The sequence below is a fragment of the Nicotiana sylvestris genome, chromosome 3 (assembly GCF_000393655.2).
Source record: "Nicotiana sylvestris chromosome 3, ASM39365v2, whole genome shotgun sequence".
In the NCBI taxonomy this organism is placed as follows: Eukaryota; Viridiplantae; Streptophyta; class Magnoliopsida; order Solanales; family Solanaceae; genus Nicotiana; species Nicotiana sylvestris.
The window spans coordinates 188,290,893-188,313,212 of record NC_091059.1 but is presented as its reverse complement, the minus strand read 5'-3'; the positions used below and the strand labels follow the sequence as shown (position 1 = coordinate 188,313,212).

The 22,320-nt window shown below is 35.7% G+C and overlaps 3 protein-coding genes across 3 annotated transcripts; 1 reads left to right on the top strand and 2 right to left on the bottom strand.

The window, feature by feature from the left end:
- Positions 1–1,297: 1,297 nt before the first annotated feature.
- LOC138888491 (uncharacterized) lies at positions 1,298–2,299 on the bottom strand. Its single transcript, XM_070170360.1, has 3 exons — positions 2,163–2,299; positions 1,863–2,015; positions 1,298–1,760 (listed from the first exon to the last, which is right to left on the bottom strand). The coding sequence occupies exons 1-3, from the start codon at positions 2,297–2,299 to the stop codon at positions 1,298–1,300; spliced, it is 753 nt and encodes a 250-aa protein (XP_070026461.1).
- Positions 2,300–8,628: 6,329 nt separating this feature from the next.
- Positions 8,629–10,910, top strand: LOC104236204 (exocyst complex component EXO70A1-like). The gene has a single exon (XM_009790083.2). The coding sequence runs from the start codon at positions 8,763–8,765 to the stop codon at positions 10,575–10,577; it is 1,815 nt and encodes a 604-aa protein (XP_009788385.1). The 5' UTR covers positions 8,629–8,762; the 3' UTR covers positions 10,578–10,910.
- Positions 10,911–17,809: 6,899 nt separating this feature from the next.
- LOC104236205 (uncharacterized) lies at positions 17,810–21,994 on the bottom strand. The gene is made up of 5 exons (XM_009790084.2): positions 21,638–21,994; positions 20,095–21,013; positions 19,456–19,551; positions 18,675–18,811; positions 17,810–18,229 (listed from the first exon to the last, which is right to left on the bottom strand). The coding sequence occupies exons 1-5, from the start codon at positions 21,841–21,843 to the stop codon at positions 18,064–18,066; spliced, it is 1,524 nt and encodes a 507-aa protein (XP_009788386.1). The 5' UTR covers positions 21,844–21,994; the 3' UTR covers positions 17,810–18,063.
- Between the last annotated feature and the right edge of the window lie 326 nt (positions 21,995–22,320).

Genomic DNA, 22,320 nt, shown 5'->3' with positions numbered 1-22,320 from the left:
ACTCGCATTCCTTTTTATACAGATATATATTTTTAAAGAACTCAGCATTATCTGATTCTATAACCGTATTATTATGAATGTCGGGATTTTCTGATTTATGAACCAGAAATCGATATGCTTTACTATTGGTCGTATATCCTATGAAAACACAATCAACTGTTTTCGGTCCTATTTTTACCCTTTTGGGTTTAAGAACTTTCACTTTTGCCAAACACCCCTACATTTTCAAATAATTCAAGTTGGGCTTCCTTCCTCTCCATTTTCCATATGGAATGGATTGTGTTTTGCTATGGGTACTCGATTTAGTATCCGGTTAGCCGTGAATGGCTCCCCCCCACAAGTTCGGTGGCAAACCAGAACTTATCAACAATGTGTTCATCGTCTCCTTTAATGAACGATTCTTTCTTTCCGCAATCCCATTGGACTGGGGCGTGTAAGGGGCTGTTATTTGATGAATAATCCCATATTCTAGACATATTTCTTCAAAAGGAAATTCATATTCACCACCCCGATCACTTCTTATCATTTTGACTTTCTTGTTAAGTTGTGTTTCAACTTCATTTTTATATTGCTTGAATGCGTCTATTGCTTCATCTTTACTATTAAGTAAGTAAACATAGCAATATCGAGTACTGTCGTCAATATAAGTTATGAAATACTTCCGCGAGATGGTATTGACTTCATGTCACAAATATCTGTATGAATTAAGTTTAAAGGATTTGAATTCCTTTCAACCGACTTATAAGGATGTTTAACATACTTAGATTCCATACATATTTGACATTTTGATTTTCCGCATTCAAACTTAGGCAATACTTCCAAGTTAATCATTTTCCGCAAGGTTTTATAATTGACATGACCCAAACGTACATGCCATAAATCATTTAACTCAAGTAAGTAAGAAGAAGCTGAAGTTTTATTATTAGTTTCGACAACTATTACATTCAACTTGAAAAGGCCGTCAGTAAGGTAACCTTTTTCCTACAAACATTTCATTCTTACTTATAACCACCTTGTCAGATACAAAAACGCACTTGAAACCGTACTTTACAAGAAGTCTAGTAGAGACTAAAGTTCTTCCTAATTTCGGGAACATGAAGGACGTTGTTCAAAGTCATGACCTTGCTAGAAGTTATCTTGAGAAATATCTTCCCATATCCTTCAATTTTTGTTGTAGCAGCATTTCCCATAGAAAGCATCTCTTTGGGTCCAGCAGAAGCATATGTATAAAATGCTTCCCTCACAGCACAAACATGGCGAGTGGTTCCAGAATCAATCCACCACTCCTTAGGATTTCCTACCAGGTTGCATTCAGAAAGCATAACAACAATTCATCAATATCTTCGTGCTTTTCAACCATGTTTTCTTGACCATTCTTCTTATATTTCTTTGGAGCACGACACTCTACAGATCTGTGTCCAGCTTTTCCACTGTTGTAGCAATTTCCACTGAACCGCTTCTTACTTGGGTTATTTCTTGGCCCAGAAGCATGCTTCCTCTTTCTCTTAATTTGAGAAGTAGCCTCAACAATATTTGCTCCCATTATTGTTGAGTTTCCACGACCTTTCTTTTCAACTGCTTTGTTGTCCTCTTCGATTCTCAACCAAACAATGAGATCTTCAAGGGACATCTCATTTCGTTTGTATTTCAAGTAGTTCTTGAAATCTTTCCACAAAGGAGTCAACTTCTTAATAATTGCTGCAACTTGGAATGCTTCATTGATGACAAGACCTTCAATGAAAATTCCGTTAGTAAAAATACTAAAATTTTGACTTTCAACATCAGTATTCATTTTATATATACCTTCAGCAAGTAGATCATAAATAATCACTTGCAATTCCTGGACTTGGGTAATAACAGACTTGCTATCTACCATTTTGTAGTCCAAAAATTCTGCGCCAACAAATTTCTTCATCCCGACATCTTCGGTTTTGTATTTCTTTTCAGGCGCAGTCCACAGTTCTTTTGACGTCTCCATATTACTGTAGACGTTATACAAATTATCCTCCAGTCCGCTAAGAATATAATTCTTGCACAAAAAGTCAGAATGCTTCCACGCCTCAATCACGAGAAAACGTTCATTCTCTGGAGTTTCATCGGGTAGATCAGGAACATCTTCCTTGATGGACTTCTGTAGACATAACGTAGTCAAGTAGAAGAACATCTTCTGCTGCCAGTGCTTGAAATCAATCCCGGAAAATTTTCCAAGTTTTTCTGCCGGTGCCAACGCCGGTGTTCGGCTTGTCGATGCATTGACAGTCATCATAGGAACAGCTCGGTTTCCGGTGTCATTTGCCATTTTTTTCTGTAAAATAATGACACAAACAAACGTTTAATAAACGTTTAAAGTTGGAGAAAAAAAAAATACGTAGATTTTAATCTCCAACAAACCGCCACGAAGGCTTTAATCTCCAAAACAGGAGTAGACAAAACTACAAAGGTTTTAGTCTCCAAAGCAGTAAGTATAACACAAATACAGAAATAAATTAAATTCCTTAAGCTTGTTGGTTTTTGGTATCTTCTTACTTGCTGTATTTGTAAATTATAATTCTGGAGAAAAGAAAGTTAGCGTATAAACGTAAATATAAATAAAACAGTAATTAATTCAAGCCCACTGAATTCACAATGTTTCCTTAGGAAATTTAATCCCCTCCTAGTACCCAAGGTTATGGATTATTTCGTCCCAGGATAGAACAAATTACACACTGGTGTAGCGGTACTTCAAACCCTAGTGTTTCAGCGAACACAAAGTTCAGCAGTACATCACACTTACGGTTGCTTTGTTTATAGTTTAAAAACAATGCAGAACAAGGGAGGAGAACTCAGAAGTCGAATGGAAATTCTGAGAGGAAGGACTGCAATGTATAGCCGCTGTTGAGTTCTTACTGAAGAGGATATCAATGATAAACAAGCTCTCAAATTCATTTCTACCTATGTTTTTTCGGTGTCTCTACTCTAACAGCTGCTGCACATATTTATAGTGCAGTCAGCTATTAGGAGAATGACCAGCCACCACTCATGGTGGAGCAATCACTAGGCTGTTATAGAGGAAGCGGTTGACATGATGGAAGGAGCACTAGGCTGCCAATGGACAATGGAGCATGCACTTGGCCGAACTGGTGGGACACTTACATTCTATCCACGAATTGAAAAACATCTGTTACAAACACGGATAATATTACGTTAATACTTACTATTAACAAATAAATTTGGTCAAAAAAATTAATCAATCAATCGATCATTTGACCAAATCCAAATCCGAAGCCGAAGCCGATGCCGAAGTGAGCGACGGCGGCGATGGCGTGAGGCTTGCCTTCTTCTTAACTCTTTAAGAGCTACAACAAGAGCAATTGTATATATACCCGCCAAAATCCTTTTCTCCTTCCAATATGGGACAATGTTTCAAGAGAGGGAAACTTAAAATTTTAGTCAAAAAATTCATTTTCTCTCCATTTCTCATTCACCCTCTTTTTTAAGACTTTTCCATCTTAAAATCCTCAACATTTCACACATACAAAATTTGAATTCCAGCTTTCATTATTGTCTCACTCAGTCACTCCATCACGCGTACATACGTACGGTTCAAAGTCAGTGACGAATTCAGAATTTTGCATGTTACAGACATAATTATGTAACTAAAAATATAACGTAAAATTTAACATGATATTGAAGCTGACAAGGATCATGAGTTTGAATTTAATTGTCATCTATTATTTGAGAAATTTATTTCTATTATGTTGAAACATTAGATTATGCAAATCCTTTTATCCCCTAGCTAAATCACAATTCAATGGATTGTGAATCCTATACTTATTTTTAGCACATATATGTAAGTTTTAACTTTGAAACACTAGGTTATTGTCACACCTCCTTTTGCGCGCCTAGCCACGAATGGTTAAATGCGCGAGGGAAGTTTTTCCAATTTAAGTGACAATATTCGAAATGAGATTATTTATTTAATTTAGAGTCGCCACTTGGGAAAGGTTTGGCTTTTGGTGTCCCAAGTCACCGGTTTATCTTGAATACCAAATCGAGGAAACTTTTCGACTTTCCAAATGAAGTCTGCGAACCAGAAATTCTAAGTAAGGAATTCTGTTGACCCGAGGGAAGGTGTTAGGCACCCTCGAATCCCGTGGTTCTAGCACGGTCGCTTAAATTGTTATAATGGATAACTATCTGATTTAAATACATATTATGACTTATGTGCTTTTATCAAGTTTAAACTGCTTTTATTATTATCATTTATTTTTATAGAATTGCAACGTCGTGAAAATGCATCTCGAACCCCGTCACAATCAATGCACCCGTAGTTGTTAACACATTTCGACTCCGTTGAGATTTGAATTTGGGTCACATAAATGCGCACCCGAATTTAAGAATGTAATTTAATTAAGTTGCGCCTAAAGAGTCTAACGCATTATTATCTTTGGGGAAGGCAGTGAAATTCACTAAACAGTCCATCCCAAATTCTAAGTATTTATCATGATCGGTTATTGAGGGCCCCGCAATTTACATTTTATTTGGCGAGGCTCGTCTCATTATTTTTTTTTAAAAAAAAGATTAGCCTACAATGACTACATTTTCTATTATGTTTGTCTCTAAAAAATGGAAGAAAGAAAATACATGCTAATTGAATTACATGCTTGGCCAATTCTGGCCTCTTATTAGTTATTGGATTAATTCTCTGCGAGGTGGGGAATTTTGTGCCTTATTGAACATGCTTTCAATTTGATAAAAGAAATTGCATACAAGGCAAATAGCATGTTAAGCTCACCCTAGACATCTTTCAAGTTTAAATTTAACTAACTTATTTAAACTAGATTAATAGAATTGATTACTAGAAGCTACTACCAATGGGATTCGGACGTGGTCCTATAAACTGCCTAACGAAACCCAATTTGATAGAGTTAGTTTAAATTACTCAGACTTATGATGCGTCTTTTGCCGAATTAAAAGCATCCTGCCTTACATGTTTAAAATAAAGATAGAAGCTGAGATTTAAATGCCAATATACTAAGCACATGCGCACTCTACGTCATACAGACAACTGAATAACTAAAATCAATAGTGTTAAATAAAATAAAGCTTCTATTAAGTACACACTGCGTAATGTATTTTTTTCTATTGAGCTACAAACTAAAAATTACACAAATCTAAACACATTTAAAAAAAAAGCTGTAAGTGCAGCAGCCGATGATTAAAACTTCTTTGCATCTTTCATTTCATGCTTTTAACTGTTACATCAGTATGAGATTCAAATGTGTACCTGGAAAGTGCTTACAATTGAAGAGGCAGAAAAGTCAGTAGAGCAGTAGTAGCATACACCAAGCAGCAGTACAACAGGACTTAGTAAAACCAATAGTAACAGCAGCAGGAATTTCCAGGAAAGAATAGAACCCAAAGAAGAAGCTAGTAGCTTGAAAAGTAGTGCTTGAAAACTCAACAGACAACTAGGCTGCCCGATAAATCCCACAGTACAAGAAGATTACTAAGATTGCAAGTAGGGACAATAAAACAGTAATTTCTGATTTTGAATTTCTGAGCAGAAGACAAAACTGAAGTTCTTTGTTGTGAAGCCTAAACTTTTAACACACTAAGACCCTGGAAAATTCTTCTTTATGGTTCTTAAAACTCTTGCTCTCTTTCTGATTTCAGCACCCTTTCTTTTCTGATTTTTTAGAAACTATCTCCTATTTTTAGAACTATCTCTTTCTGATTTTCAGAACTAATGCCCTGAACTCTCTAATGTCTCCCTTTTTTTTTTCTTTTTAGCTTGTGTCCTCCTCTATTTATCCTAGCATCAGCCCATTCAAAACAGTCTGTTAGACCATTCAAACCCCTCCCATGTTCTCCTGCTGTTTTTCCACTCAAAGATAAAATAAAACCCTTCCCATGAGATTCCCCTGACAAAAACTATTTTCATTATTAAAATGCCTTATCATTTTATTAAACTAAACCAAACATGGGCAGCAGGAATATATCCTGACAGCACATGCTGTCCAATTGACCCTAATTCATTAAAGAACTACAAATTGCCATGCTTTTCTAATTTCCTGCCATTAAAAGCACTCAATATGTCATTAATTCCACTATTGGTCAATTAATTCCATTAGTTGAATCAATGTTTTAGTACCTTATTGTCAGCTCACTTGCCTTTAAGCATTTCAGAATTTTATAACCCCAAACCAAACCTTTTAAAACCCCTGACCATTACTGTTTTATCCCAACTTCAACAAAAAATGAAATTCTGAACTTATGGGAGTTCAAATTCAACAACTATCCTAACTGAATTCCAACTATTGTATTATAGCTAACAAACCATTCACAGATAGTTTCAAACAACCAGCTAATCGACAATGGTTCGATCAAATCATATGAAGTTATCAGGAATAAGGGCATTTGAACATTCAGTCATATAAAACTAATCGACGACGTTTATCTAATAGACTATACTAATTATAATGTAGAACAATCAGTCGATTAAACAAATAATACAAATAGGGCATGAACTGTTCTTGACAATTTTGCACGATACAGGGAAAAACCAGGCATTATTGATTCGACGATGTTAATCATATTGAAATATGTATACTACTATACGGATTCAACATAACAGAATAAACAATCGACCAAATAGGTCGGGTTAAGTAATGGGTAAGGGAGATAGGACGAGGGCCGTCAGATCGACCTGGTTTGAACGGCTGAGATGGGTTGTCCTTGAAACGACGTAGTTTTGGTGTCAAACTACGTCGTTTTGGTGGCCTGGGAGGTGGGTCACTTGGACCGGCTGCCTTGGGCTGCTTTTGGGCCTCAAATTTTAAAAAGAAAACAGGCCCAATCCGATTTTTAAACCAATTTGCACTCTTTTCTTTTATTTTCTAATTTTAAAACACAAAACCTAATTAAAAATGAAATTAAACACCCATTAATTAGCACTTAACACAATTATCACACACATATTAAAATATTAAAATAGGTAAAATCACACCATGGCGACAAATAGAATAAAAGATGCATATTTTTTGTGATTTTTCTTTTAATAACCGAATTATGGTGTAATTTCACACGACATATATTTTTTGTATTTTTGTTTGATAAGATTAAATAAGAATGGACAAAACCACAAATAACTTCCAAAAATGCCACATAAATTCCAAAATCGTACAACAAGATCATTTGTTATTTTTTGATTTCTTTTGAAGTGATTGTCGCGTAAACAAAAATCACGTGCTCACAGTTATACTGTATGTTATTGTCTGAACCCATAGCTGAATGTATTATTGTCTGAAATTAGTTTTAGTGAAATGTATTGTTTTTATGTGGAAGAATTGTGTACGTGCAAGCATGCACGCACGTGAATGCCACACAGTACGTACGTAGATAAGTTGACTTCATTAAATTCTATCATTCGTTTACTTACTCTCATTAATTAATTTTGCTGCTGTCTTTCTACGTATCTTGCCTTCTATAGGTAACCAAATTAGGTTAAGGATTTAAGTTAAAACTTAATAGGAATGTATATTTCCCCCCTTCATTTACGCCTTTACTCTTCATAGCACTAATTGTACAAAATGTACGCAACTTGAACTTGTTAATCTCAAAATTAGTCATATATAACTTTTTCAAAATAACACATTGAAGTTAGTCATACATACCTTTTCAGATATTTCAAAAGTTGGTCAACAAGAGTGTAATGCATGTAAATTATTATTCGGGCAATTTTCAACTTATTGACAATCTGATAAACTAAGAATTTTCTTTTTGTTTCACTTTCTTACTCTTACATGCTCATAATAAGTTATAGTTAATGGTTTGATACAATTTTTTTACTTGTGTAATGTAAAATCGGCAACATTCATATTTTGGAGATCAATTTGTACTATAACTTCAAATAAAATTTATCCAATCATACAGAAGAAACAACAGTTTTAGAGCAAGGTAAAGTTGTCTTCATATAATATACAGGTCACAAGTTCGAGTCGTGAAATTGATCAATAACCCTTGCATCATGATAGGCTGCCTAGGGAGTGTAATACTTCTTTAGATCCTAAGTAAACACAGAATAATTACTCCCTCCGTTCACTTTACTTGTTCACTATAGACTTTGCACCCGTTAAGAAATAATAAATAATGTAGGTAATTTACCATGATATCCAAATTAATTGATGCATATTTTTAATAAATTTGAGAAAATAATTTGAAATGAGTAATTAATACTGTGGATATAAGAGGGAAAAAGAAATTGTCTTCTCTTAATATGCTAAAAGTGGCAATTAAAAATAAAAATCTATTTTTAGAATATCGGACTAGCAAAAGTAAATGAAGAAAGTTCCTTTTTATACAGAAAAAATGACAAATAAAAATAAATGTCTAACCATACTAGAATGTTAGATAAGAAAAAGAAAATTAAGAAATTAAGTTGAGCTATTTGAATTTTCAAAGATTAGTTCGCGGTGAAGTGAAGTTTAGTCTAAATCCAAACAAATTAACTAGGGATATTAACCGGACAAACAGAAATGGTAGTACTACAGTAATCTTCTCAATACTGTACTTTTTTTCTTCTTCTTAGCACTGTATTATTACCACTGCTAAAATTGATAAATTAATACGTACGGAGTATGTAAAATTCAATGCGCATCCATTTTTTGATTCCTCAATCTTCATCATCATTAATAGGTCTGCATCTTCTTCACCAAAAGCTCGAATCCTTTTTTGTTTCTTTTTTCAGATTCTGAATTTCAAAAATTTAGAATAATCCATCCATGGAATCACCAGAAAAAAACGACGCCGTTGCATTTGAGTCAGCTGAGAAGATAATTCTCCGGTGGGATTCAACGGTATCTGAAGAAGCTAGAGAGAAGATGATATTCAACGGCGATCGTCACGAGATCGATCGCTATTTAGAAGCCGTTGATGAAATCCAACGGTCAATGGAGTCCACCACGCTCTCCGTCTCCGACGACCACGATAAAGCCAACACTGCGATCCAGATCGCCATGGCTCGTCTCGAGGACGAGTTCCGCAACATACTCATTGCTCACACGAACGCAATCGAAGCCGAATCATTAACTGATCCAAGTCTTTCAGAAGAAGACTGCCGCGATACTCCACGCGCCGGCGACGATGATTCGTTCAGCAAAGAGCTGGAAAAACAAGAGAGTAGCACCAGCAGCAGTTATCGATCTACTAACAGTATCCGCGAAGTCGATCTCATGCCGTCAGAAGCAATATACGATCTCCGGTGTATCGCGGAGCGTATGATTTCAGCTGGATATCTCCGGGAGTGTATTCAGGTGTATGGCAGTGTACGCAAGTCTGCTGTGGACTCGAGCTTCCGGAAGCTTGGAATAGAGAAGCTGAGCATAGGAGATATACAGAGACTTGATTGGGAGACCCTTGAAGCTAAGATTCGTAGATGGATACGAGCAGCAAAAGTATGCGTTCGCACACTTTTCGCCAGCGAGAAGAAGCTCTGCGAGCAAATCTTTGAAGGTTTGGGGACGGCAACGGATGATGCTTGCTTTATGGAGACTATTAAAGGTCCAGCTATTCAGCTGTTCAATTTTGCCGAAGCCATTAGCATTAGCAGGCGATCGCCTGAAAAGTTGTTTAAGATATTAGATCTTCATGATGCTTTATCGGATTTATTAACTGATATTGAAATTGTTTTCGAGTCAAAATCTTCGGAGTCAATTAGAGTTCAGGCAGTAGAGATATTGTCTAGGTTAGGGGAGGCTGCTAGAGGGATATTATCGGAATTTGAGAATGCAGTGCTTCGTGAACCTTCTAGGGTTCCTGTCCCCGGAGGGACAATTCATCCCTTAACTAGGTATGTCATGAACTATATAAGTTTAATCTCGGATTATAAGCAGACGATGGTTGAGTTGATTGTTTCAAAGCCTTCAACGGGATCAAGGTATTCGAGTGATCCTAATACACCTGATATGGATTTTAGTGAGCTAGAAGGGCAAACCCCGTTGGCGCTTCATTTGATTTGGATTATCGTCATTTTGCAGTTCAATTTGGATGGTAAGTCTAAGCACTATAAGGATACCTCTTTGGCTCATTTGTTTATGATGAATAATGTCCATTATATTGTTGAGAAGATTAAAGGATCACCTGAGTTAAGAGAGATGATTGGGGATGATTACTTGAGAAAGTTAACTGGGAAATTCCGGCAAGCTGCTGTCAATTACCAGAGAGCAACATGGGTGAGGGTTTTGCATTGTTTGAGAGATGAGGGATTACACGTGAGTGGGAGTTTTTCATCCGGGGTGTCCAAGAGTGCATTGAGAGAGAGGTTTAAGGCATTCAACGCCTTGTTTGAAGAGGTTCACAGGACTCAGTCCGTGTGGTTGATACCAGATACGCAGCTCAAGGAGGAGCTGCAAATTTCCATATCCGAAAAGTTAATCCCAGCATATAGATCATTTCTTGGACGGTTCAGGAGCCATATAGAAAGTGGGAGGCATCCGGAAAATTATATAAAGTATTCTGTGGAGGATTTAGAGAATGCTGTCTTGGATTTCTTTGAGGGGTACGCTGTATCACAGCACTTGCGGAGAAGATCTCAGTGAAAGAATACAAGTTTCACCATTTAGTACTTTAGGACATTCTTTTGAATTTTTTCATGGAGTCATTCAGGGGCTGAGGTTCTGACATTTTGGTGTTTCTCGAGTTTGTGCATTCATTTGTAGTATTCCAGCGTGATGCGCTGCTGAAGACTTCGGGAAGATCAGCTGTATCTATCAAGAAGGGTCAATCCCTCCAGCCTCTGGATGCTCTGCCCTGTAAGCATGGTGTTGTTGTATTTCTTCCATACTTTTAGATTTTATCTTAATTTGTCCATATCTGAATTGTTGTATTGGTTCACTTTCTTGAAAATTTTATCATAATCATGGTTTTATTAACTTGAGTCCAGAATTTAGTTTAGTCTCGATGACTTTGCACTATAAGGGATGTTTTTCTTAGGGATGTCCTCTCCTATATCAAGAATGTGATTGAACTTCCGATGAACGCAAGAGCTTTGGAGACACAAAGATAAATAAAACCACAGGTCTTAAGAATTCGAAGACAATTTCGCGTATTTGCTTACTGCTTTCTTCTTATTGTTTGCAAGTCTTTCTCAGTGACGTGAAAGAATTCTCCATGAATTTTCAATCATTACACTGAAAACGCATGACTAGTTGTCTACTGCTTGATATATGGGCGTGCTGATTCCTCGATGTTTTGTTTATACTTATTTTGTTTTCCCATCTAAGACGACTGGTGCAGTGGTGCTTAGTTAGCTGTCTTTGGATAAGCTAATACTAATTAGTTTTACTGACATGATTTTCTCAATCGTGGAATGGTTGAACTGGACATGTATCATGAATACTCTTCAGATGTTGCAGCACATCAACAACAACAAAGGCTCTTTCCAAATAGATCCCCGACATTCTTCCGGCCAAGAACTTCCCACCTTGCTCTTGGGGAGACTCGAACTCACAACCTCTTGGTTGGAAGGGGAGGTTGCTTACCATCAGAGCAACCCCTCTTGTCGCCAAATGTGCGCCAAATGTTTCATCTCTATGTGGCCTCTGTTTGAAACTTTGAAGTCTACTACATCTGACAGCAGAACTTAGAAGGTGTACATTCCTACGTCACAATCTTCCTGTTACCTCTTCACTCACCATGTATCACTGTTTCTAATTATCAGTTTCCAGTCAAGGTTGCACAATCTTTTTGTGGAGATACATGACATTTTCTGCCCTCTGCGAGTTAGTGTGATTGTTAATACCAACATTTAGGGTTTAGCTATTCATTGCCCATGCTTGCCTATTGGATCCAAATAGGATCTCGAATTCTTGTGTATTCTCGAATGTGGTAATCTGTGTCCAAAGTAGAAATCTCCCTCTACTCTTACCTAATTGCAGAAAATGTAGGATATTTACTGACAAAGATGTTCAATTGCGAATCTGTGCAAACGTCATTTGTTGATTGATTACTCTTAGAGCCTGTTTGGAAAGCCACCTAGAAATGAAATTCGGATGTAATTGGATGTAATTACACAAGTTGGTATGTTTGTCTAGCCAAGTAATTACTTAGTCAGCATGAAATTAGGTGTAATTACACTCCCCAATTCTCAAGGGGAGGTGAGAATTGGTGGTAATTACACTGTGTAATTACAAAATTACTTTTTAATTTTTTCCTTTTTGTTTTTATTTAATTTATTTTATTTTATTTCCATTAATTTAATTTCTTTTTTAAAATTTTACTATTACTTTTTAATTTCTTATTAAATTTTAAAATATTTTATTTGCTCATATATTTTATTTCTTATTCGTTTTATTTTCTTCATTTAGCTTAAGTGCGTTATTATTTTAGTTTTTGAAACTATACAACAACAACAACAACGACCCAGTATAATCTCACAAGTGGGGTTTGGGGAGGGTAATATGTACGCAGACCTTACCCCTACCCCTACCCCGAAGGGTAGAGAGGCTGTTTCCAGGTTTTTGAAACTATACCTCCTAATATTAGAAATAATGAGTCATTAACAAATGTGACATATAATGAGTAATGCCCTTAAAGTAGAATTTCGTTTATGAATGAGGTTATAAACTTATTATGTTTCCTATTCTTATGTGATATTAAAACTTGTTTTTATTATGTTGTTAAAATATATATTTTTTGAAATTTTGAAATTGTGATTCAAATTTACTTGTTTTAGTAGTATTGACTTGTTATTTCACATTGTATGTTGTTTATTTTTTAGTTAAAATTAATAGCTTAATTTTGTCAAATATTTCCATAATGTTATGATATTATATTTAATATTAATTTATTTTATCAAACATCCATTCCATGATATTCTTACAAAACGTATATTTTAGTTTTTATAATTAATAAACTTAAAATTATTAATTTAGAAAACATATCAATTATTTTTACAATATTAGTTATAAATATATGATTACTAATTAATGTATATTCAAGAAAAAATATGCATCTTAAATACCAAATCTAATATCATTTATACTGATAAAAAAAATTATTTATAGTCATATTTATTATATTAACTTTTAAGTTTTGATAATTATTTCATTTAAAATTTAATTTAACTATGTGACAATCAAACAGTACGCTTGTAATTACACTGTAATTATGTTACGGCAAACAAATAGATCATCATAATTATTAAGTTGTATAATTACTAAGTTGTATAATTACTACTCTGATAATTACTCCAATTTCAATTACCAATTGACTTTCCAAACAAACCCTTAGTTATCTTTTAGACCAAGATCCATATTTCTATCTTTACAACTTTAGCTGGTATTGCCTCTTTAAAGTACATCGTAAACTGGCCCTTCCCATTAATGATGAGTTAAGATGCAAGATCCTTTAAACCAAATTCTTGTGCCATGTTTAGGGACGTACATAGGTCAGGTTGGTTCGGATTTTACAATTATCAAATCAAATCAAATCAATTGTATTGTGTTATTAAATCTAAAGACCAAACCAAATCAATAAAAGTCGAGTATTTTAAAATTTAAACCTAGTACCATACTGAATACTAAAATATCGAATACCAAATGTCAAAATTTTTGATTTCGGTACGGTAATTCGATATTTATCAAATTATCCGCGGCCGTACTCGGAACCCATTGATCGTCGCGCACATTAAGGCTAGCTCCGCCTCTGACGTTGAGTGTGGATGTTGCCTATTTCTCTGACTTGGATTTAAAAGTGATAGGCGACCTAATAGTGTCTTTTTCAACCTAGGGAAACCGGATAGTATTTAAATTTGGAAGTTCAGCTAGTGTGACGCTTCATCTGCCATCTATCTGACCTATATTCGTCTTTTTCAATTCTCGTGGTCCTTATTTGTCAGTTTCGAAAAGAGCCTATGTGTTCCATTATTGAATGAGCTCCAAAGGTCGAAAAGGATCAGTTAATTAAAACATATTCCCAACTAATTGTCTTGCCTATAAAGATCTTTTTCTTCCCTGGATTCCAAGAAATTGTAGGCTGGGCTTTGAGATAACTTCATGCCATGCGAGATTAGGTCTATCTCATTCTCTTTTAACATCTTCATTTACCATGGTTTCACACCTACGGATTAGTGCAACTAGAGGTCAACACATGACATAACTAAATCATCTCGCATGATTGTGTGCTACTTGAACTTTCTGGCCAATGCGATCTTTTTTTTTATCTTGTTTAATCTTGTATGACCGCACATCCATTTTAACATTTACATTTCTGTGACGTTCATCTTGTGAATATGTTGGACTTTAGCCATTCAACATTAGCTAAATCATTGTATAGCATTGTTGGTCTTATAACTATTCTGTCAGTTCTTTCACGCTAAAACAAAATTGTTGCAAATATTTAAAAAGAAAAGAGTCAAAAAATAAATATAAAAATTGTATCAATACCTGTACTCCTGAAGGGTTTGCATGATTACCTAAAATCAATAGGGAAACTACCAGCTATGTTCATTTATATGTAGCTTATTATAAAAATTGGTCAATTCATAAAATATTCTTAATATTAGCCAATTAGTTATTTGTATCAAAAAAAAAAGTGAATTTTTTGCTTTCTTTTTGAGTGGGTGCTATTAGAATTGATTGAGTACATCTTAAGGAGCTTAAATCTCAGTTTTGGGATGAAAAGTATCAAAGTATTTATCATTTGTGTGTCACATATGCATCATATTTGTATCAAATTTGTATCACATGTATACCTGTGTGTGAGATACATGCGTGATACATGTATCGCAGAAAAAAATTTGAACTTGATTTTAACTACGAATTTTGATACCAAATCTGTCCAAATCACCTCTAATCTTCCTCAAATTCTGTATCTTGACCTATCTATATGTTTTTAATGAATTTCAATCATACCCACTGATAAAGGTCCTTTTTTGCTTAGATTTTTGGAATTTTGTATATATATATTTTTGTATTTTATCACCTTATTTGCTATTTCATTCATGAAATTTCCTTTCCTTCTTGCATCTAATGTTGCTAAACGCGTTTAAAAATATTGAAGGAGATCTTTGCGTGTGATTCTTGAAGAGAAAGAACCTTATTTATTTGGGTTTTCAATTTTTATATGTGTTTGGCTAGTTTGGTAAGTATATGATTAATGACTAGATGTTAATAAGTTTGGACTTATTTGTGACATTTATGTAAGATTCCCAAATCAATAACGAATGCCACTAAAGAAAAACTATGCCAACTTTGGGCAGCAAAACAAGTGCTAATATAAAGTGAAAAACTGAAGGCTATCCACTGTACTTGAATTCGTGAGTACCTTGAGCCGTATTATGGTATCGTAGGGATACAACTGGGTTTGGGACTACAATGAGAAACAATAGCTGATTTATTGACATATCATTGCTACGTAGTCATGTTACCAAGCAATAAAAGATGCAAAAACAGACTGTCAAGGCTCAATATCAACTAGCAAATTCCCAGTCAAACTCAACATCGAAGATTTATATTTTAGAATTGAATTGGACAATGATCACGTCCTTGAATATGCCTGTTGATTTTTTAAACCAGGGACCCGCTAGATGTCGTCCGTAAATGATATTTCCAATTTGGCCAAATACATAGACAGCCCCTCTATCTTGGCACCAATTTTCATTTTGACACTCCATTTAGGTCATGTTCCACTCCAACCCCATTTCTTTTGTGTTATTTTAACGCAAAAGGCTGACTTGTCAAATTGGTTGAGTTTCCTCCCTTGATAAGCGCGTGAGACTTTAAATGCCCACCCTCCTCCCCCATTATTTCTTCCATCTCCTCTTCCAAATAATTCTTAGGATATGTTTGGCACGCAAATTAAGGAAAATAACTTCTCAAGAGTATTCATAAATAATTAGCATAATAGATTCCTGACCACTTAAACTTGTAGGGCTTTTGAAAGCCGATACACAAACTTTGGACTTTCCCATTTGAACACTCGAACTCATGATTCCCTTAACTAATAAACACTTCTGACCCTTGAGCCTATACGCGTGTATTACACATACACAGACGTGTCCATTCAGTCAGCAAATGATCCATCCAGTCAGCAAATGACCAATGCGATTGTTACACGTCAAGGGTGCGAAAACAAACCCCAACTGATTAGGGTCCCCCCTCTTTTAATCAATAGACCGACCAAAATCAGCCATGAACTTCCATAAAATCCACCATTTTTCACTTCTAACAAAATTCATATAATCCATACCCCAATTACAAGTCAAAGAATGGATGAGCCACCTTCTAAAATTCCGTCGAGGCAAAAAAGAGCCGGCGAAACTATGTCAAAGAAGAACACAAACGGTGAAATCCAAAAGAGAGAAGAAGTCGGACTGCGTAATTAGAAATTTTCACCCAAAATTCGTCATTTTTTTATTGTCTTTCTCTTTTCTGTATCTGTCTTCCATTTTGAGAGAGGGAATTAATGTGAAAGAAAAGACTGATAGAAAAATTTTGATAAAATTTATTGTTTTTCTTTGTTTTTCACCATTGCTGCGTAGCTTTGGAACAAACAGATGAAGAAGCGGGGAAAGATTGGAGTGGGGGAGAAAGAAAAGAAGGAAGGGGGGGGGGAGCCAGAACCCTACCGATAAATCCTCGCCAAAATCAAACTCCAAAACCAACATCCAATCCTTCAAGCAGGATTCATCATCTTCTTCGGCTTCCAAAGCACTAACCGGCGAGCAAAAAATCGATGATTTAAACCTTCCGCGACAGGAGGTGATTCGCCGCCTTAGGTTTCTGAAACAACCAGTGACTTTGTTCGGAGAAGTTGATGTGGCGAGGGGAATAGGGGTTTAATGATTTTGGAGCAGGGGCTTATTTTCTTTCTTTTTCTTTGTATTTTTTTTTAAAGATTTTTTTAATAAAAATTATTGTAGTGACGCGCTTAGTTTAGGTGATTTGCACATACTTTGTCCATATCACCTCTGTCACTGCCACATGTGCATGGTCAACGATCAAATATGTTTATTAGTTATCACATATACAAGTTTGAGTGTTCAAATGGGAAAGTTCAAAGTTTGTGTATTACGGCTTTCAAAAGTCTACAAGTTTAAGTGGCCAAGAAGCCATTACGTCTAAATAATTTAGATACAATAAACATGAAGCCATAAATTTTTGAACCAACAACCTTCCGAACCCACAAATTTTATAAACTTCCGAAACCGCGAACTTTCGAACTCGTAAACTTTATAATTTCTAAACCCGTAAACTTCCAAACACATAAACCTCCGAACTCATAACTTTGGAACTTGTAAAATTTCGAACCTATAAACTGAAAGATGAAAAAACTAAAACTGAAAATATATAAAAAAAATAAAATAAAAATCGCAGGAGGGTGTTGCAAGAAAAACAAAAAAAATAAAAATTTAAAATTACAAAAAAAAAAAAAAGTTCTTTTCTTGTGCAGGAAGTGGGGTGGGGGTAGCCGACAATGATTAAAAAAACAGGTGTCCAAATCTAATTGGATGGTTGTTACACATTAGAAGCAAGTATAAATACGTGCTATATTTTAAATGGGATAAAAGTTTTTGTGTTAAAATGACACAAAAGAAATGGGGTTGGAGTGCCAAAATGGAACAATACTGAAATGAAGTGCCAAAATGAAAATAGGTGCCAAAATAGTGGGGCAGTCTATGGCCTTCCAATTTATTGAAGCCATTTCTTATGGAGAGCTTATGCAACTTAAGGATTTCATGATACAGGAGAACAGAAAAGGAAAGGGAGATCAAGAATGGAGTAACGTATGGGTGCTGGAGTATTGAAGTTCCAAATGGTTGAGACAAATAAAGCCAATAAATATAAGAGTGGCAAGAGAGATCAAGCCATTCTGTAATTAATTCTTCGATGTTGTAACATCTTATAAGATAAACGAACATTTCTTTTGAAAAACAAAATACAAATTTGTCTTACCTATTGCCTTCTTCTGATTAACCTTCGTACTTTTTATACAGACAATACGGGCTACAAGATTCTAACAACAATTTACTCAACTCATGGCACCTCTCTCTTTATCATACTAATAAAAAATTTGTGTCTTGCTTTACTCTGTCTTGTCTTCTACCTCATCACCATTAGGGAACCCATCGTTACCCAGTGTTGGCCTCACTTCAGGTTGGCTTCTAACATCCTTTGGCAGAGGGGAGGGCTTTATGAGTGTCAATGTAACGTCCTTGTCGAACTCTTCACCATCATCGGAATAGGCATATCTGTTATTTACGCATATAAAATAAACCAATGAGATTATAACACCAGAAAAGAACGAATATTTCCTGAATTAGGTTCCATTGTAAGGCCAACTTTTATCATAATAAAGACTCGCTCTTTTGATATTTTGAGGAAAACAAAGAGATGACGTGAGATGGTTCGAACAGAATGATTCAGGATTTGAAAGTTTTCCAAGTACAGGAAACGATAATAAATGAAGGTTTGGATCCCATTTTCTGGTTTCTAAGAAACCCAAAATATTCAGCACCAAATAACAATCTACTTATGTCAACATTTGGCATGGATACCCTGTTCAAATGCAGATATGATGAAATGACAGTGTAAAATAGTGCATCAAGAGCTTTTATCATAATTATTCTACTATCAGGCTGTTAGAACTCTGTAAAATGCATATACATGCATAATAAGGTGGAAGTAGGGTAATACCTCATGGAGTTTTGAGATGGTGCCCAAAGAGCGCAGATTATGCAAAGGAGAGAGAAAGATAGTACTTGCCAGAAGGCAGGAATAATCCAGGCATTTTGCCATCGCTCATTGTACACATCAGTGGACTTGAAGTATAGCTGCCAAAAGGGGAAAAAATGGTTAATGCTTTGTGCTATAATACAATAACAGGAAACAGTTGTGAAACTTAAGAAACCTATGTCTGATGTAGTCAGAAGAATATAAGACTGATTACACTCAGTTTCTAGTAGGTGTCCTTTCTCTTGAACGTACCACATGGAGTGCCACAACCCAAGTCCAACTTAAATTGAGTTGAGGGAAATGGCAATCGAAAGAGACTATAGCTTGTCGAAGTTTCTTTCTTCACTAGCCAAAGAAGAATTCAGGGGGAAAACAAAATTTTCATTTATGATGCTTTGACACATTTACTTGGCCTAATTATGCTTGTACTTTCCAAATTTATTGGAAATTTAGGTCCCCTCTCCAGAGGAATAAATTGCTCCCCAAATTTGGTGGATTAGACACGTTTCTCTGTTTGGTATTTCATAATTCTGCAAAATTCGTGCTGTTCACATCAAGCAGACCAGTTGACAATAAGGTCCTTAACCCCTTTATTAAGTCGAACTATTGGAAAAGATGATCCGAGTGTGTCAGCAGTGGGCTCTTTTCTGAAAGAACACAAGCTAGGAACAGGCAACAAAGATACTTGACAACAGAAACTAAATGAAAGAACCAGCCTCATCTTGTAGAAATTGAAAATTACCTCGTAGCACGTCCATCCAACAGATACAATAACAGCGACGACCAATGCATTTGTGAACTTCCGGTAAATGTCTAATTTGGCCAACAACCTTCTAGCCTGTCAGATCCCAAATCCGCAACTGAATTAGGACTAATAGAGCCTAAATTGAATGATAGTAATAATCGAATGACGTCATATCATGATCAACCCCAATCTCAAACGCTACAAGATAATGAAAAGAAAAAGCCTTCCTTTATTGCAAGAATCAGCTGCAGACCAGCGTATCATTCACCATGCATATGTAGATACAGAGTGAAGGGATCATAAGTAATCGACGAACCAAAACATGCAGCACTCAGCTAATTCTTTTTCGTATTTTAATTAAATAAAACTACACCGACCAAAAGGTCACCAGCACATCTTTTTTAACAAACTTCATGATTGCAATAATATTTAACATAACGTAGAGCTACTTAGCTTAAGAGCCACAAGTATTTTAACACAAACCCATACGATGAGAATGTGAACTCCTATCACCTATAGATCTCTGCTCAGGCAATAAGACCTGAAGCAAGTAAGAAGTCCAGAAACAAAAACCTTCTCTAACCTAGCAATTGGCAAGCAAATGGAATCAAAGTGAAACAGAAGTCACCAATGTACCTGAAGCTTATTCAAAGTTGCTGACAGGGAGGTGAATATCCAAAGGATAAAGAAAGCATCCAAGAATGCCACAGGAAGTACGAAAAATATCCTTGCTTTTCCTGAGAAATCACTGACTGCACCAACATTTTCTACCAGTTCAAGCACTTCAGAAGCCAAAAAGAAAGTTCCTCCAAGCAAAAGGACCTTCGATGTGAGACCACCTAAAGTAGGTCTAACGACACCAAAGCCCATAGAGACCATCAGAATGACCAAACGTGAAACTGTGCGCTTTACTGTACCAAAGGTCACAGCCCATACAGTGGTACCAGTGGGCCTGACTCCAGTTTCATTGAATTCAGCATAGTCAAAGTACCAAAAGGCCATTTCAAGCATGCCCAATGTTATCACGAGTGTAATACAATTTTGTAGAGGAATAACTTCTCTCCAGAATCTTGCATACTGCGAAAACCAAAAGATCCCAAGTAACACGAATGCAAGAGACATGAACCCATAGAAGTTCATAAGGGGGGCCATTCTACCAGGTAGGTAACCAGTAGGATTCTTCCATATGGTTTTCCCTTCAACATTAATATCCTTAAGATATGGTTCACAGTGAATAAAATACACATTATACATCCCAGTTTTTGTAATAGGGATCGATCTTGACTGCAGTGCTACTTCAACCTCATCAGTGCTGAATGAGGCACTAAAAACTTTAGGCCATCCAGGATTATTAGCAGATGGGCGGTGAATAATTTGCCCTTGTGTACAAACTCCAAGTTTTGCAAGATCTGCTGTGCAACAAACAGCTCTTTGGCCACCGTAGGCTGAGCCCCCAATTGACTCTCGATCATCCACCTCAAAAACAATTGCATGAATTGGGTCTGAACTAAAGTTTGAGAATTCTTTTGGCCTCCGAAATACAATCTTTTCAAACCTGTTGAAAATGAGAAAGGTCAGAAACTTTACAGACTACTACTGACAAAACCGGGTAAAAACATGAAGCATTATATTCATTTCCAAAGTCTAGCATGAATCAGAAAATGCATAAAAGCAAAAGCAAGCTCATTAAATGCCATTGAGCATAATTTTGGAAAACACAAACGTTACTCGATCAACGAAGCTTTGGATCGTCTGTATGAATCCTTTATTTCCATCTAGCTCTATTCCGCCCAAACAGAGTACGAACTACTTATTAATTTAGTGAGAAAGCACAATTCACTTATCTTCTTTCATCCAACTATAGATTCCATGCATAAGCTGTGAATTAACAAGGATAATTCAACATAGATGGTTAAACTAGGTATGCTTTTAGCAGCAAAGGAAAATTTAGCTTTAATAGTAGCAGTGGATTTAGGCTTTTCTGATCAATATATTCATCTTAGAGTGAATGTAACTACACAAATCCAAATTAGGCAGAACTTTACTTCTAATACTTAAGAAAAAGGACAAATTGATTAAGTTTGATCCTCGAAAATAAACATAAATATTCATTCTGGAGAATGAAATTAACAATTTTGACATAGATCTGGATATATTGCATTCTGGAGAGAGTGATTACCGAATGAAAGAGTCAGAGGAAGGAGAATCAGTGAAGTTAGGAGTAGAGGCGTAAATTCCTTCGCTGCCACCGTGGACAACAAATGCATTGCCTTTGCTCACGAATTTCTCCCCATTATAGTCATGCACTGAAGCTTCTGTGAAATGGAGCAAACATAACCACAGTAGGATTACTCCTGAAGCTCCAGCTGACTTCGACCACCGCATTTGCCCAATTGAGAGATCAGCTCAGCTCAGCTCAGCCTGGAAAATAAGTGAGAGTAGATCTGCTGTTGCTAGAAGAAGTAGGGGAGATAGAGAGAGAGAGAAATCTAGAATGGACCCACTAACGACTACGTATCACTCCCTCGTTGAAGTCAAAGAATCGTTTAACAGAGATTAATAGAGTATTCTCTTTCAATTTTCATGGTAAAATTTTAAAAAACTTTAAAAGATTATTTTTTTAAAATTCTCGCTTCAAATTTAAAAACACCCAAAATTATATTTATGAACACAATTTTAACTTTCAAATACCATTTTCACGTGGAAAAAAAATATACTTTTTCCAAAATTTTACAATTCTTATGTACATACGCCTTACCTCCAATTTTCACATGACATTTAATAGCACAAGATTAAAGGATATTTTAATTATTACACATATTTTAGCTTAAGACACAAAGATTTAAAGTTAAATTGAAACAG

Coding starts and splice junctions, on each gene's coding strand:
- LOC138888491 (XM_070170360.1), bottom strand. CDS start 2,299: ATGGCAAATGACACCGGAAACCGAGCTGTTCCTATGATGACTGTCAAT. Junction 2,016..2,162: donor AAGCACTGGCAGCAGAAGAT/GTTCTTCTACTT, acceptor TTATATTCTTAG/CGGACTGGAGGATAATTTGT. Junction 1,761..1,862: donor TACAAAATGGTAGATAGCAA/GTCTGTTATTAC, acceptor TCAAAATTTTAG/TATTTTTACTAACGGAATTT.
- LOC104236204 (XM_009790083.2), top strand. CDS start 8,763: ATGGAATCACCAGAAAAAAACGACGCCGTTGCATTTGAGTCAGCTGAG.
- LOC104236205 (XM_009790084.2), bottom strand. CDS start 21,843: ATGCGGTGGTCGAAGTCAGCTGGAGCTTCAGGAGTAATCCTACTGTGG. Junction 21,014..21,637: donor TCCTCTGACTCTTTCATTCG/GTAATCACTCTC, acceptor CATTTTCAACAG/GTTTGAAAAGATTGTATTTC. Junction 18,230..18,674: donor CCATCTCAAAACTCCATGAG/GTATTACCCTAC, acceptor CGTAAATAACAG/ATATGCCTATTCCGATGATG.